A 15872-nucleotide genomic window follows, 5' to 3' on the forward strand; every position below is an offset into this window, starting at 1 on the left:
CATCCATCCATCCATCCATCCATCCATCCATCCATCCATCCATCCATTATCTTTACCCGCTTCTTCCTTTTTGGGTCACGGGGTCACTGGTGCCCATGTCCAACCATCATCCATTAGGTCCTCCTTTTTCCTAATCAGGGTTTCTCTCAGCTGACAGGTTCTTGCTCTCAGCCACGCCCATTTCTCCGCTGCAGAACAGAGATGACATGCTGTAGGAGGGAACTTCTTCCTGCACTTGTGGGCTGCACACAGGTGCATCAGGTGCTAAATAATTTAAAATAATTTATTAAAAAAAAAAAATCCATGCCAATCCATGTCTCCTCCATCAATCAGCCTTTGGTCATGTCCAATCTTACTTTGAAAAACCAGGAAAGAGCGAGTCTGCGAAAGTCGAACCACGAAGTAGCGAGGGACTACTCTTGTTCTTTTTTTACAAGTTTATTTTTTTATGTTTTAACCTCTTTCTACAAACACTATTGTTGGCCTACCGCTCTTTGTATCTGCGTGGAAAACAAACGCTGTTCACAGGTGCAACTATGGCAGCGGCATATGGAAAGTGGCAACCTTGAAATGTTCCTAAAATGGCGAGATGCTAACAGTGCTGCATTGTGTGAGACGATAGGTGAACCTATGAAAACTCTTGGGGAGAATATGTCATTTTATTTCTCTTCAGCCTTCACTGAATGATTTGACTGGGTTAGGGACCCATCAGCTCATCATCAGTTCAAAGGACATGACTTTACAGGAGCAGGAGGAACTAACTGAACCATGACAAAATCACGGTTTAAAGCTTTGCTGATCTACCTTTAGACAGTTTTTAGTTGGCTGCTGCCAAGGAGTTCCTCACTCTGGCAAACAAAGACATTGCTCCCTTTTTCCACAACATCGCTGTGTGAGCTGAGCTTCTCAGCCCTGACTGCTATAAAAACTAAAAACAGAGCGACTAAGAGCTGTTGAAAAAGAGCTGCACATGTGCCATTCTTCAATTTCCACCAGAATATCAGCTCTGTGTTCATCCAAACTGGTTTCACACTGAGTAGGTAGAAATATGAAAGATCATAAAATACATTTTTCTTTGTGTTTCATTGATTCCTAGTCAAGACAATGTCACGAGAATGAGTATATACTGTTAATATAGGCTACAGTTTCATTTTTTTTTTTTTTTTACATTTTTGGTTATTGGTGTGCCTTGTGATTTTTTTGTGATTGAAAAAAGTACCTTGGCTCAAAACAGGTTGAAAAACACTGGTCTAGACAGTGTTCACTTCTAACTCTGCTTCAGCTGCTCTGCAGAGACGCTCGGCAACATTGCATGTCAGGCTCGCAACATAAAATACTAATAGAACTTATTTATTAATACTTTTGTAAGTCTATCCAATACATGTGCAAATGATATAGCTGTGAAACTGTTCGGGGATGCGGTGCCTGATTTTACACTTGTGCATTAGTAAATATGAAAAGGTCAGTTGGGTATGCTTTTTAATTTATAGCTTCCTTGAGGATAACATCTCTTAGTTATTTCTTTTTTATTTTTCACTTAACATTTTAAAGTGCTTGAGACATGCATTTCCTACAAATACAAAAGTTCAATGAAACCATCTTAATATTTGTGCAATTGGGCACAATTTACATTATTTTACCCAGTTTGTCACATGACGGGCATATTTTATGTTTAACTTGGCTCAGCAAAGCAGTAACAGGAAGTGACATCAAAGGGGAATTATTTGAAAAGGTCTTTGTTTACTGAAACAATCTTATCTGAACCCAGACTCTTCTCCAAGAGTGATTCAAATGAATCTAAAGGAATATCAGATTCTTCTCTACTGTCTGTGTCGTTAGCCAATGTAGCAATGCTCTGTTTACATGCAGGCGCCCTTCTTTGTCATCACTTCCTGTTTCTGCACATGTAACTATCTCAACAAATGTTCATCTCAGCATTTGTTTTTTGTTTTTTGCAACATGTAATGAATGCATATAATGCAAATGTATTTGTCATGCAAATGTTATGGGTTTTTTTTTGGGAAGCACTTTAGTTACCAAATGTTCTTTTACACACAAACATACGTACTTGACTTAATTTAAGGAAAGGGCTTCATTTTATCAAATCTGCTGAAACGGTAACCAGATTTTAATAATCGTTCATCTACAGATAAAAATAATTATAGGTAGGAGACTTCCAACATGGGAGTACTGAGCCTCTCTTGGGTAAACAGACAGTGTAAATGTCAGGTAGAGCTAATTAGGTGCTCCTGACATTTAGCGTTTCATTGTGGGATTTATTATTTATTGTTAGGAAAAAAGATTTACAGTTCTTTTAAAGTCTGGTAATGCCACTTTGACACATGTCAGCAGGAAATCAAGTGAACTTTACAGACTATTAATTGCGTAAACAAGTAAGTTGGACTTTTATTTACAAATATAATTTATAGTGGTTTATGATGAACAGATAAAACTACTGTAACCAGTTTTGACCATTTTAAACTAACTGTTTCCTTAAAGAAGCTTTTAAATTTATAAATATTCAATTTACCTTAAATTATTCACCTCAATGCACTGCTTTTATTTTAGGGTTGCATATACCAGTCATTGTTGCCCTCCATTGAAAGGCAAACATCTGTTTTTAACTGTGTGTGTGTTTATGTGTGTGCATGCGCTTGTTAGATTGCCGTGTTACTAAGTTGTTTTTTAAATTAATCTTCTTAATGGTTTTTATTGAAGCGCTCAGAACATAATCATTTCATGAACATCTTTAAATAATGTCGCATTCCAAAGGTTTTAGCTCAAAGTCAACCAAATTCAAGATGGCTGCCACAGTTAATCAACCGTAGTGAGTACAAAATAACTAATTCACTCGTTTTTATGAATATTGAGCTCAAATTTAGTGTGGTAGTAGTGGAGAGTTGTTTACAACATACTCTGAGCACTAAAAGACATGAGGTCTCAAAAGGAGCAGCAATTTCATCTTTTCTCATGAGTCAATGTTTGATTTGTCCCTTCTAGGCTACTATACCTGCAACATTAGGCCAAAATGGATGATTCTAATTACATATAAGAAAACATTATTTTTACCTAATTCTACACTTTTGAATAATGTTACACATTTAAACTTATTGTATCTCATTAAACTGCACTGACACTAATATTCAAAAAGTGTTTATGACTGAGTAAATTGTGCACAAACACAACAGAAAGAAAAAGAAACCAGCTAAACCACAGACTTATGTTAAGCTCAGATGATGCGAACACTCAGACACTCTTGCTGGGATTAAAACCACACATTAAACAAACGTCACACTTGCTCGGAGGTTAGAAAAAGAAAAATCAAGTGAAGATTACTTAATTTGAGCCTATGACAAGCGGTTACACAATTCACTACAAAAGGAAGCCTCGCTGCTATTCCTTGGAAAGAATTTAAGCTCCCGGTGTTCCTCCTTACTTTAAAAATAGATACTCAGTTCTGAGGAGGAAGGGAGAAAATAGCTCTTCTTTTGTGTCGACTGGTGCTTTCGCTGAGAGAGCGGAGCAGATTTCCTCCCACCCAAGGGAGCGAGGGGATGGAGGAGGGCGGCTTTGTTTAAACATTCATAAATACATATATTTAAAGTACACACAGAGCAGGAAGGGTTTATTTTTATGTACTGTTCTCTGAAAAATATGCAATCGTCTCTCATGTAATTGCTGATCTTTGATTTTAGAAGTAAAAAAAAAAACATTGCTGGCATCAAATAATCCATCATTTTTACCAATAATAGCTTTTAAGGCATTTGTAAAGAAGCTAAAATGTTGAAGGGGCAGCAGTGATGCACAATGGGGTGGTTTGATGCCACTTTGGAGGAATTTGCCTAGCTGGAGCTTTCTGAGTGGCGTCTCCATATTGTGCCTCAATCTGTACACAGTCTCTCCATTTTGTATTTAGCTGTTTCTTGAGTGCATGCGTGCCTGTGTCCTGTGGGAATATGTTTGTCAGTAGTGGTACAGAATTTTTTTTAAAGATGCACTGTACTTGTAGTGTGTGGTCTCTGCTGGAGGACAGCCACATGAAGCTACAACAAGCAGCAAACCATGATCTTTTTTAAAGTTTAATTTACGGCACATATCTGATTATTTTCCTGTTTAAAATAATTATTTCAACCAGATCAAGCAGATCTGACCCAATCAACTTTCTAACAACTATCCCATCCCCAAAGGTTTTGACCTTATTAGTCTTTGTGTGTAACCCAGCAGTCTGCAACCTTTACGATCAAAAGAGCCATTTCTGCCCCTTCGTTCACTAAATTACACAATACCTGCTACAACTGGGATTTTCAACTGGTGGCCCATGGACCACTTTAAGTTTGTTGGAGGGCGCTTTCTGGACGGTAGGGGTGATTTTATAAAACCAAAAATATTGAATGATTTTTAACATTTATTGATATTTTTATACAAAGTATTCTAAGACAAAACTAGAGACGAGATTCTTGTAAAAAAAAAAAAGAAAAAATAATAGTTTTTGCCCAGTTTCTAAAACTAAAACAATAAACTATGCATTCTTATGTTATTTTTTAAATTGTAGAAAAATTATGTATCATACTTAGAAGAAATAAAGCATGAAGTGAAAGTGAGTATACTCCTTGTAATGTTTCTAGTATTCATATATTTGCAAAATAAATTACAGAAAAACTACTAAAACTAGTCCTTTTAGTTGTTACAACAACCAGTAAAATTCAGTTTGATGTCAGTTTTGGTCAAAGCTTGAAAGAGCCGCTGCAGAGGGACCAAAGAGCCGCATGTGGCTCCAGAGCCGCAGGTTGCAGATCCCTGGCCTAACCTTTCAGTTCAAGTCTTTACATTAAATAGGTCATAGTTAAGTCCCTTAAGTGAACTTTTAATGTTGAGTTCAGTAGAAATGAACAATTAATATCTTACCTGTTGTAGATGGCTCTAGTATGTCAGTTTAGTGAAAGACAGTTTATTTTTGACCAAACTGATGAACAGGTCCAAACAAGGCACAAAACCAAAATGATTTTTGTTGTTTTAAAACAAACATTTATAGCACTATATGTTATTTAATCTCTTTTATCTCACAGTCAGTTTCACATTTCATTATTATTTTAGATAATTATTTAGTTTTCCTCACTTATTGTAGTTTAGTGCAGCTTTACCAATAAAGGTCCACAGTAATCCAGTTTCTTTGTGGTCTTTCTCAGACTAGCTTTTAGCTCATGAGTCCTTTTGATGCTAAACTCTGTGTCTCCAAACTTAGGCCTTTCAAAGAAATTTTATCATGTAAAAATTTACTGGTTATAACCTTTCCACAGAAGCCCACTTAAAAAAATTCTGAATGATGTCTTTAAAAGTTATCCACTGTCTACAATCATCAATGAAAGTATCTAGTTTGGTATTTACCTGAGTAAAGTAGCACAGACTGGAGTCTGACAGGTCTTTTTTGTATAGGCGTAGCCCTTTAAGACTGTCGTGACAGTCTTAAAGGGCTACGCCTATACTCATAGAATCTGGGGTTACAGTTCGTAACCAACGCTTTCTTTCATGAACTCTCTTTTCTCTCTGTAAAAAGCAGGAATTACCATAATGTTTTTTTCTGTGTGTGAACAGAGAGAGAACTAATGATCTGAATGTAAACATGCTCTTTCAACCTCCAGTCAACATTATGCCAAAGTCCAGTCAGCGCTCTCTGAGCATCTTGTGTGCCGTGCCACCGACCGTGCTTTGTGTCGTGTGCCATCTGTTCTTGAATCGTGGGCCCTGAATGCCTCGAAGGGATCACATTATCTCTGAGGCCAGACTCAGGAAAATGTTTAACATCTGCTGTTTTATTATAAGAATGTAATCATGTTTTCCCTTTTTTTCCTGCTCCACTGCCACAACAGAGGCAGCGTTCACCCTGCTGCTGTACTGGGAGCTTCTGCAGTGGGAGGACCGGCCTCTGAGAGATTTCCTCCACTATCCCTGTCAGAGTGAGTGGCAACGCAAAGAAAACCTGAGCCGCAAAATCCTCCACTACTTCAACAAGGGCAAGGCAAGTGATGTTTTTTAGAGGTTTATTTCCTGTAGCGCTGGTTCCTGATTTTAGGGAGTCCAGCTGAAATTTATGTGTAAAAGAATTAGACTACAGACCTGTGCCCTTTGACCTGTTCACTAAAGTCACGAGAAGAAGTGAATTCAGGTCCAAGGCTGTTGATTAGAAACTGGGCTGTGCACTAATGGCACGTGTGAAACGAATTATAACTAGAAAAACGGCATTTCATGCAAAAATTGCAGTGCGAACACTGAGCACTGATGTCTGCCTAAAATTTCAATTCAACTCTAGTCATTTTATTCAAGTCACAACAGAAGTCTTCTCAGAAACAAGAAACATTCTGTACACAAAAATAATTTAACACTATTTATCTGAGGAGCAACTGCTTTGAGTTGAACTCCATCACAGAACTCTCGTCTTCAGCAAGCATGAAGGCGACAGTGGAAAGAAAAAACTCCCTCATGAAGAAGAAACCTTTAGCAGAACCAGGTTCAGGACAAGCGTTCATCTGCTTTGACCAGCTGGGTTTGAGAGGAACAGATACACAATGGCAGGTCAAGAATCACATTAAGATAGAAATAGTATCAAATGAAAACTATTCAATTTTAACAATTAATTTAAGAATTCAGGTCAATTTGTCCTCCAGTAGTCTAAGCCTATGACAGCATAACAAGCCAACCACAACTATAGGATATATCAAAACGGAACGTGTTAAGTCCAGTCTTAAAACTGGACAATGTGTCAGCCTCATGAACAGAAACTGGAAGTTGGTTCAACAAAAGAGGAGCCTGATAACGGGAAGATCTTCCTCCCATTCTGTTTTTGGAAACTCTACGAACCGCAAGTAAGCCTGCAGTTTGAGAGCGAAGTGCTCGGTTAGGAAAATATGGAACAAAAAGAGCTCAAATATAAGATGGAGCTATGTTGTTGAGGGCTTTGTAGGGTAGAAGTAAGATTTTGAATTAAATTCTGGATTTGACAGGGAGCCAGTGGAGGGAAGCTAAAACTGGAGAGATAAGATCTCTCCTACTAACTCCTGTTAAAACTCTGGCAGCAGCATTTTGGATCAGCTAAAGCCCTTTTAAAGAAGTATTTGCACACCCAGATAATAAACCATTGCAATAGTCCAGTCTAGACGTGACAAATGCATGAACCAGTTTTTCTGCATCATTTTTGGATGAGATGTTTCTAATTTTAGTGATATTACGCAGGTGAAAGAAGGCGGTTCTAGTAACGTTTTAACTAGAACGGTTTTACTACTGGTAGTTCTTGTAAAATTGATGAAGCTGAAACTGAGTTGTCAAAGTTAAATGAAGTAGAACACTTGCTAACCGAATCTGAATGATAGCTAAAAGCAGTGAAAATTTGGCTAAAAGCTAAAAGTAGCAAAAGACTAACTAAAAGCTAAGCGTAGTAACATGTTGGCTGAAAACTGAGAGCAGCAAAAAGCTAAAAATGTCAAATGACTCAGTTAAAATGTAAAAGTAGCAGACTGCTAGCTGAAAGAAGCAAATTGAAATGCTAAAAACATCAGAACATATTTCAAAGATAATTATGTTTTTGATGGAACTGAAAAGCTTGTTAGTGTGTTTTACATGTAGATATTTTAAAAGTGTCCTCATACCAAACAAAAACTTCCTTTTTTTTTTTTTTTAGTTAATTCTTATGTAATCTTTTTCTGTACTTCTGCCTCAAATTAATATTCTGATTTAATAACAACGGCAGTTCTAAACAAAGTTATTGAGGGATGTCTACAAAAGAAATTCACTTATTTGATTTCGCCTTCAATCACATCTAAATATCACATTTAGAATTTATTGAATTAGAAGTTAAGTCGTTTTGTTGGTCCTTTTATACCAACAGGCAAAAATCTACAAAATTAAACATGAAGAAATGTTAAATAAATTTCAGAACATGTAATCAGGAGAAAAATATCAAAACTCAAAGCAGAAGTTGTACCACAGCAATTTAGACTTGAAAGTCTGAAGCCAGAAAATAAAATGAAAACTAAAAAACACGCAGATCATAACCTTTATTTACATTTTCTGTACAAAACAAAGAAAACTCAGCATCCAGAATAACACAATGTAAATGCAAACGCTTGGCCTTTGCACAGTCTGTGTAATAATTCACCTTCAGGATCAGTTTTCAGTTCAAATACGATTTTCCTTCCAAAATTACTCCTCCCTGGCCGGTATTCATCGTCAAAATTAAATTAGCTGACTGCTCAGTGTGCTTTGGAGAGGAAAATGCCCACTGGACCCTGGCAGCAGAAATAAATACATAAAAGTGTTGTCTTTCATTATACTTGTGTTCTCCTGTGGTTCTGCCAATTTTCTACATGAGAAAAAAAAGGTTGCTGTTTTTGATGAGCTTCCATTGTAGAATGATTTTACAATGTACAATGTCAATTATTTCCACAGAAATTGACTCATAAGATTGAATTTATTGTGATATTTCTCTAATCCGCACAGGGTCAGAACTATACATACAGGCCCAAATACAATATTTTGTGCAATAACCCTTGGAAAGCTGGACATCAACCACAGTTTCTGTATCCATCAACAAGCTTCTGGCATTGTTCCAGCTGGATGTTTAACCATTTATTTTGACTGAATTAGCCAAGTTCATTGAAACTGGTTGGTTTCCAGGTACGGACCTGACTTTGAAGCAGTTTACACATTCAGAAACCAAATTTGATGCATTTGGTTTCACTGTCTTCCCAAAACATCCAAATGTGTCCCCGTCTCCATTGTCTAGCTGTTAAATTGCAGCTATGATCAAGAATTGTGAGGTAGACCTCCTTTTTTGTTCTTCCATCCACTTTGTACAATGCACCAGTACCACAACATGATGCTACCACCACCATGCTTGACAGCATGTACAGCTATTGTTAGGTATGCAAGCCTCACCTAGACGCTTCCAAACATGCTTTTCAGAATCACCTTTATTGTCATTGCACCGAAGCGCAACAAAATTGCATTTCAGTACAGCCCGTCCGAGATAAACATAAACAAACAGACATGGGGAGATGGAGGTGACTGAAGCTGCCGGCCTTGAGAGACGCAGCCTTTTTTTCACATAACGAAAAGAAACATGAGGGAGAGTGAAGGTGTAATAAAAAAACTAGTCTCACACTGTGTCCTAGAGGGGTCACAGTGCGAAGCTTGCAAAAAAAATGACCTCGGCACATGAAACAGCAACATACTGATGACATCATAATACATTTATGTATTAGGAGCCCGACGAGGGAGTGAGTTGTCTGTGGAGACTGCCAAAAAGTTCCATAGTCCTGATAAAGATGGCACAGTGTTTATCAGCCGGCTCAACTCTGACACAGATCCACAGATGTCCTCAGGAGGGGAGCGATAGGGGAGTGGGGTGGGGGGTGGGGAGAGGAGCTTCTTGTTCACATAAACAACCAGGAGAAGTTGAGATAGCTGGACAATTCAAGGCTGAGTGTGGAAGCCATATTCAGATAACACAATTATTTTGGGTCAGGCAGACTCTACTTGGATTTCCATGTCTGCCCTCATCGTTCTGCTGGTACGGCTCAGTGGCGATTCCAAACAGCCAAATTTTGTGGTCACACTGCCGGTGTGCTTTTTTGTCGTTATTGCAAAAAAGCTGAGACTTAGACTAGTCTGAACATATTTTTTTCTTCAGAGGGTATTTGGTTTGTTTTTGAAGCTTGAAGGTTGCACCCTTGGAGCACTTTTGGTCAGCACTCTCTCAGTCCAAGGTGATACAGTGTAAAACTTGTTTCACTGTGGACAGTGATTCTGGTGTTTCTGCAGTTTCCAGCTCATGGCAGTCTTGAACCTTGATGGTTACCAGGTTATTCCTAAACACCTTAAAAGCTTTAGTTTCATTTGAGAGGGACAGATGAGTATTCATCAATCCGATGAGAGTCGTCAAACAAATCATTTTTAGTCTGGCAAAAAGAAATGACCTGCTGAGAAGTTAACCTTTAGCACTGCATTTTAAAAGATTTATGTGAATGTGTGTATTCTAGCCTGTATGTATAATTTTAGCCCTGTGGGTTAGAGAAAATTTGCAATAAATTCAAACTTGCACACCTGGTTCTTGCTTTTATAAATGACTGAAGTTGCAAGTTTTATTGTTACCTGAAACAGCAATTGTTCAAATCAACCTTTAAAAGCCTCCAATTAATGACATTCATGCCCAAGAGGAGAGTATACACAGAACAAACCATTGACGCTATGGGACATTTCACTTTCTGAAGATGATTTATTTGGTTAATAAGACTTATATTAGGTTTTATATGTGTTTCTCATTCCTTCTTTGTCTCTGTGACTCTGCAGTGTTGGGAATATGGGATCTCTCTCTGCCGGGAGCTGGCGTTCCAATATGAGACTTTATATGATTATCAGAGTCTCAGCTGGATACGGGTAAGTAAAGTGTTGCAGGCTCTCAGTTTCTGCTGCTCTTATCAAACGAGCATCCTCTGTGATTCAGGGAGGTGAGATTTTTCAGCTTCCTCTGTTGCTGCTGCAGTGTGGTGCGAAGTGCACACAGCGCCAAACACAATGTCCTAATTACCTGAGCACACACACACTCATCAAGACATGTAGGGGATTCAGGAACACGTGTAATTAAATTATTATTCATGATAACTCTTTTGCATGTTTTTATCCTCATGCTGCAGAAAATGGAGGCAGCTTATTATGACAACATCATTGAGCAGCAGAGGATTGAACCGGAGTTCTTCAGAATGGGCTTCTACGGCAGGAAGTTTCCTTTCTTTCTTAGAGTAAGACTTGTTATATCTTTTATCTATCCTTATACTCATTTAATGACATGTATCTGTGCAGAGCGGTAGGTTAAGCAGCATATTTTGCTAATGTTTTTTTTTCAGTGTTCTAAAAAAAATAAGGAAATTGTGTTTTTTAATTACAAATGTAAATTAAATTACACAACTCTGTGAGATCTAAACAGCTGTTTTCTTTCCCTCTCTGCAGAACAAGGAGTTTATCTGTCGCGGTTATGACTATGAACGTCTCGAGGACTTCCAGCAAAGGATGCTGGGAGAATTTCCACAAGCCATCGCCATGCAGCACACTAATCAACCGGACGACACCATCCTGCAGAGTGATGCTCAGTGTATCCATGTGTTCACGCTGCAGGGACGCATAAGAGAAAGAAAAGAGCATTTTTATCAGATAAATAAGTTGATGCTGCTTGACACTTTGTTGACTATAAATATTAAAAACTGATATTGATTTCTAGACTCGGACAAAGAAGTTAAATGCTTTTGTTCGCTCTCGATCTGTCTTTTTCTTAACACTTGGCCATCAGATCTGCAGATCTACGCTGTGACTCCAGTATCAGACATCTCTGATGTGCCTCAGCTGGAGCGCGTGCCTGAGAGGATCAAGAGTTTCTACCGCATCAATAACGTCAGCCGCTTCCACTACGACAGGCCTTTCCACAAGGGGCCCAAGGACCGCGAGAATGAGTTCAGGGTATGAAGAGACAGCAGCTAAAGATCTGATTGTTGAAACTGCAGGATAGAGCAGGAAACCATTAGATACAGCAGCGTTAGCAGACCTCCAGGTGATGCAAGTTGGCATATCTCCCCTGATGGCCACAGTTAAGAACTAACAGCTGGTCAAAAAGCAATGACTTAATGTTTCTCCTCCATGTTGACTAAACACCTGATAAGTAAAAATAGTTTATTAAGATTTTAACAGAATATTAAAATTATTAGTTATAAAACAATACAGACTTAAATGATGAATTACAAATTATTAGAAATAAAACCCAGATTTTGATTAGATGTTCAGTTTTGTTAAGTTTTACATCTTGGTCAAGGTCAAGGTTCTTTATTGTCATTCGCATCTCATGTGGTACATGAGGTGGAACAAAATTGTGTACACAGGGTCCCAGTTACATCCAACAAAAGTATAAATTGTAAAGAAAAAGAGTAATAAGATCTAAGATATGAGCTAAGAAATACACTAAACTAAGAATACACTAAGCACTAATAGTACAAAAACAATACACCAAACAGCAGTAGCATGAACATGAGTCTGTGTGAGCAGATGAGGAAGAATGAACACAGCAGCGTGAAATAAATTAGCAGCATGAGCTCAGCAGCATGGATAATCAGCAGCATGGATAATCAGCAGCACATTTCAACAATCAAGTGGCATTATAGTGATTTTTTTTCACAGTGATTATCCTGATTAGAGATTCATGAGTCTAACAGCCTCAGGGTAGAAGCTGTTCCTCAGTCTTGTGGTTCTGCACTTGATGCTCCTCAACCTCTTCCTGAGGGGAGCGGGGCAAAAAGTGTGTGTGCTGGGAGAGTGGGGTCCTTCATGATGCAGGTGGCCCTCTTCTTGCATCTAGAGGTGTAGATGTCTGTGATGGTGGGGAGGCTGACTCCAACAGACTTCTGTGCAGCCTCCATGCCACACGTTGATGCTGGAGTACAGGATGCTCTCCACTGCACACCTGTAGAAGGAGGTGAGGACTGAGCTTCCCAGACCAGCCCGCCTCAGCTGCCTGAGGAAGTAGAGTCTCTGATGAGCTTTCTTGGTGGTATTGTTGCTCCAGCTGAGGTTGTCATTCATGTGTACACCCAAGTACTTGTAGCTGGAGACCACTTCCACCGCAGATCCTCCTATATTGGGGGGGGTGTTATCTGTCTGAAATCCACGACCAGCTCCTTCGTCTTCTTCAAATTGATGTGAAGGTTATTCTCTTTGCACCAGCTCTCCAGGTGTTCCACCTCTTGCCTGTAGCTAGACTCATCATTGTTTGTTATGCATCCCACCACCGCTGTATCATCTGCAAACTTTACAATATGACAGCCTGGATGGGTAGCTGCACAATCATACGTGCGCAGAGTAAACAGGAGAGGGCTCAACACACAGCCCTGAAGGGAGCCAATGCTGAGGGTTATGGTGGAGAAGGAGAAGTTGTGGATCCTCACTGATTGCGGTCTGTTTGTTAAGAAGTCTAGTACCCAGTTGCAGATGGAGGGGCTTAGTCCTAGTGTGAGTAGTTTGTCCATCAGGGTTTGGGGGATCATGGTGTTGAAGGCAGATGTGAAGTCCACAAAGAGCATACGGACGTAAGAGTCCTTCTGCTCCAGGTGGTTGAGCGCAGTGTGGACCACAGAGGAGATGGCATCCTCTGTTGATTGATTCTCATGGTATGCGTACTGGTGAGGATCCTCGTTGATGTTGATGGTTGTTTTGATGTGGGTCATGACCAGTTTTTCGAAGCGTTTAGCGACTATTGGGGTGAGGGCCACTGGCCGATAGTCATTCAGACCAGTCACTGTAGAGCTTTTTGGAACTGGGATGATGGTGGCAGTCTTCAGGCAGGTGGGAACTGTTGCCAGGGTGAGGGAGGAGTTAAAGATGTTGTCCAGCACCTCGTAGAGTTGATCAGCACATTCCTTCAACATCTTCCAGGGGATGTTGTCTGGGCCAGTTGCTTTATGAGGATTAATCCTCCTGAAGTACTCCTTACTTCGGCTGAGGTCACGCTGAGATGCTCTTCTTCCAGTGATGAGGTGAGTCTGGTGCTGGGTGGTCTGTTCGTGTCTTCAAAGCATGCGTAGAACTTGTTGAGGGCATCAGACAGTGATGGGTCTCTAGGGCATTGTTCACTCCTGCTTTTATAATCTGTTATGCACTTAATGCCCCTCCACATGCTCTGTTGGTCCTCTGTGCATATGTGGCTTTGACCCATTTAATACCAGAATCCAGCTCTTTTCTTATCCTTCTCAGCTCCTGTGAGTTGCCAGACCTCAAGGCAGTGTCCCTGGCTTCCAGCAGGGTGCGGACCTCTGCATTCAGCCAGGATTTCTGGTTTGGGTAGCACGCCACAGTCCTGGTGGTGGTAACTCATCGGCACACTTGCTAATGTATCCTAGGATATGCATCTAGTCAGACATGCTGGTTTCATTTGATTGTCTCCAGGTATTAAGTTTAGCTTTTTTTAATTTGATGATGATTTGCTCATCAAATAGCTTTTAAAGCTGCTTTGAGCTTCATCTGCTGACCTTGTGAATTAAACATATAAATCAGGCAAAAAGAAACATTTAAAGTATCACAACATCATAATCTGGAGCTATAAAAGTGAACGTGTAAAAAGAAAAAAAGTTTTTTGCTTGAAAAGGTGAAGAATTTGTATGATTGAAACACCCATTAATCTAGTAAATATTAGTGTTCTTTAAAGAAATGCATATCCCTTGCAGCCCTGCATCTGTGCATGTTTTAAACAAAGCTCTCATGTGATCTATTAGCAATTGAGGTAAGTATTAAGGAGGACTCTCAGCTACTGCCACATCAAATTTTAGCTTAATATCTTTAAAACTGATTAAATTATAGCCATGACAGTGTTTTCTGTGGTTGATCAGTTGTGGTGGCCATCATAAATCAGGTTGACACCAAAACTTTTTAAGTTGTAGATGCAGATCCACGAATTAATTTCTGTTTCATTTCAATCCATCGACTGGTTCATGACAGTTTTGCTAACAGACCATCTGATAAACATCCTTTTGACGTGGTGGCATTCAAAATCTCACATAGTCATTGATCATGAGAAATCTGTTTAATTTTTAGGTTTAATTAAAGGATTATTACAGCTGTTAGCTTTCCTATCATTTATGCTGTAATTTGTTGATTTCTCAACATTTCAGTGACTAAATACTTCTTTCTGTTCAAGCCATTTGTCTAAAATGAGCGTTATTTTTGATATACAACACCACAGTCAATGTTGCTCAAGGATCATTGTTACAAACAAACAAACAAAAAATAAAAGAAACATAAAAAGTGAACACTAATTTTTGCTCTCATCTGTGAACCGACATTTCCCTTTTTGCTTTCATTGTTTTGTTTGGATTAATAAATAAATTTATTGAATAAATCTAGTACAAAAATAAACTTTGGTTTTAAAAGCCCCTCACTTTGTTTCAAAGACATCCCTCCAGGTAGAGAAGGGACAAATGCAAATTGTGACAGTGTCATTTTGTGACATATTTTACTTAATTTTTTTATTTTTACTAATTGATTTTTGCACCTGAGCAGCACACCTTTAACTTGGTTGTTACATTAACTGCGAACAAAAGACATTCAGAAATAAAAATAAGATGATCCAAAATATTCTGTTTTTATTCCACAAGGCTAGTTTATGATCTCAGCATAGTTTCATGTGTAAAACTTAATCAGAAAACACCCAAACTCTAATCTTAACCAGAACATAACACACAAACACACACACTAAGAAAGCATGGAGTTCTTGCTGTGATTATAAATATTTTATCAGTAGAAAGTTTATTTTTTTGAAGTTATTTCTTTTATTTTTAATTCTGCTTTGGCTTTTAATGTGGAAAAACATCTTCCAAGACTTCAGGGACCTTGATAGACACAGTAAAGTAGTTTTCTTTGACACAGTGACCCACATTTATAATTTTACTACACAAAGTAGTGTATTAAGGAGTAACGTGTAGTCAGCAGTTTGCAGCAGAGTTTTTAGGAAATACTGTTGCCTGCTCTGTTTATTTCCCTGTCAGCTGCCTGCTGGGTCTAGTTTAGCACCAGATCCGGCTGAGAGGATAACCTCAGCTCTTTATCTGCATTTCCCACAGAGTCTGTGGATTGAGAGAACGACCCTGATCCTGTCCCGTCCCCTGCCTGGGATCGCCCGCTGGGCCGAAGTGGAAAGAAGAGAAGTGGTGAGGAGCTCTTGTCTTCATTTCATAAAAATTCACACTCCATGACGAGATGTGTTTGATAAACTGTTAAGCTGATTTCAGATGCTTCCCGAGTGGTACCTCCTTTACTCAGCAGTTTTTTGTGACTGTCATGTGTTTGTT

General features: G+C 38.9%; 1 protein-coding gene across 1 annotated transcript in view; it reads left to right on the plus strand.

Moving 5' to 3' along the window:
- Positions 1 to 15872, plus strand: part of dock3 (dedicator of cytokinesis 3) — a 69249-nt gene that overhangs the window by 45678 nt on the left and 7699 nt on the right. Inside the window, 6 exon segments of the mRNA XM_037684461.1 lie at positions 5868 to 6016; positions 10342 to 10428; positions 10686 to 10790; positions 10999 to 11140; positions 11336 to 11502; positions 15645 to 15731. Of these exon segments, the coding sequence (XP_037540389.1) occupies positions 5868 to 6016; positions 10342 to 10428; positions 10686 to 10790; positions 10999 to 11140; positions 11336 to 11502; positions 15645 to 15731 (737 nt within the window).

Source organism: Nematolebias whitei, chromosome 11 (genome assembly GCF_014905685.2).
Source record: "Nematolebias whitei isolate Nwh7 chromosome 11, NemWhi1, whole genome shotgun sequence".
Classification (NCBI taxonomy): domain Eukaryota; kingdom Metazoa; phylum Chordata; class Actinopteri; order Cyprinodontiformes; family Rivulidae; genus Nematolebias; species Nematolebias whitei.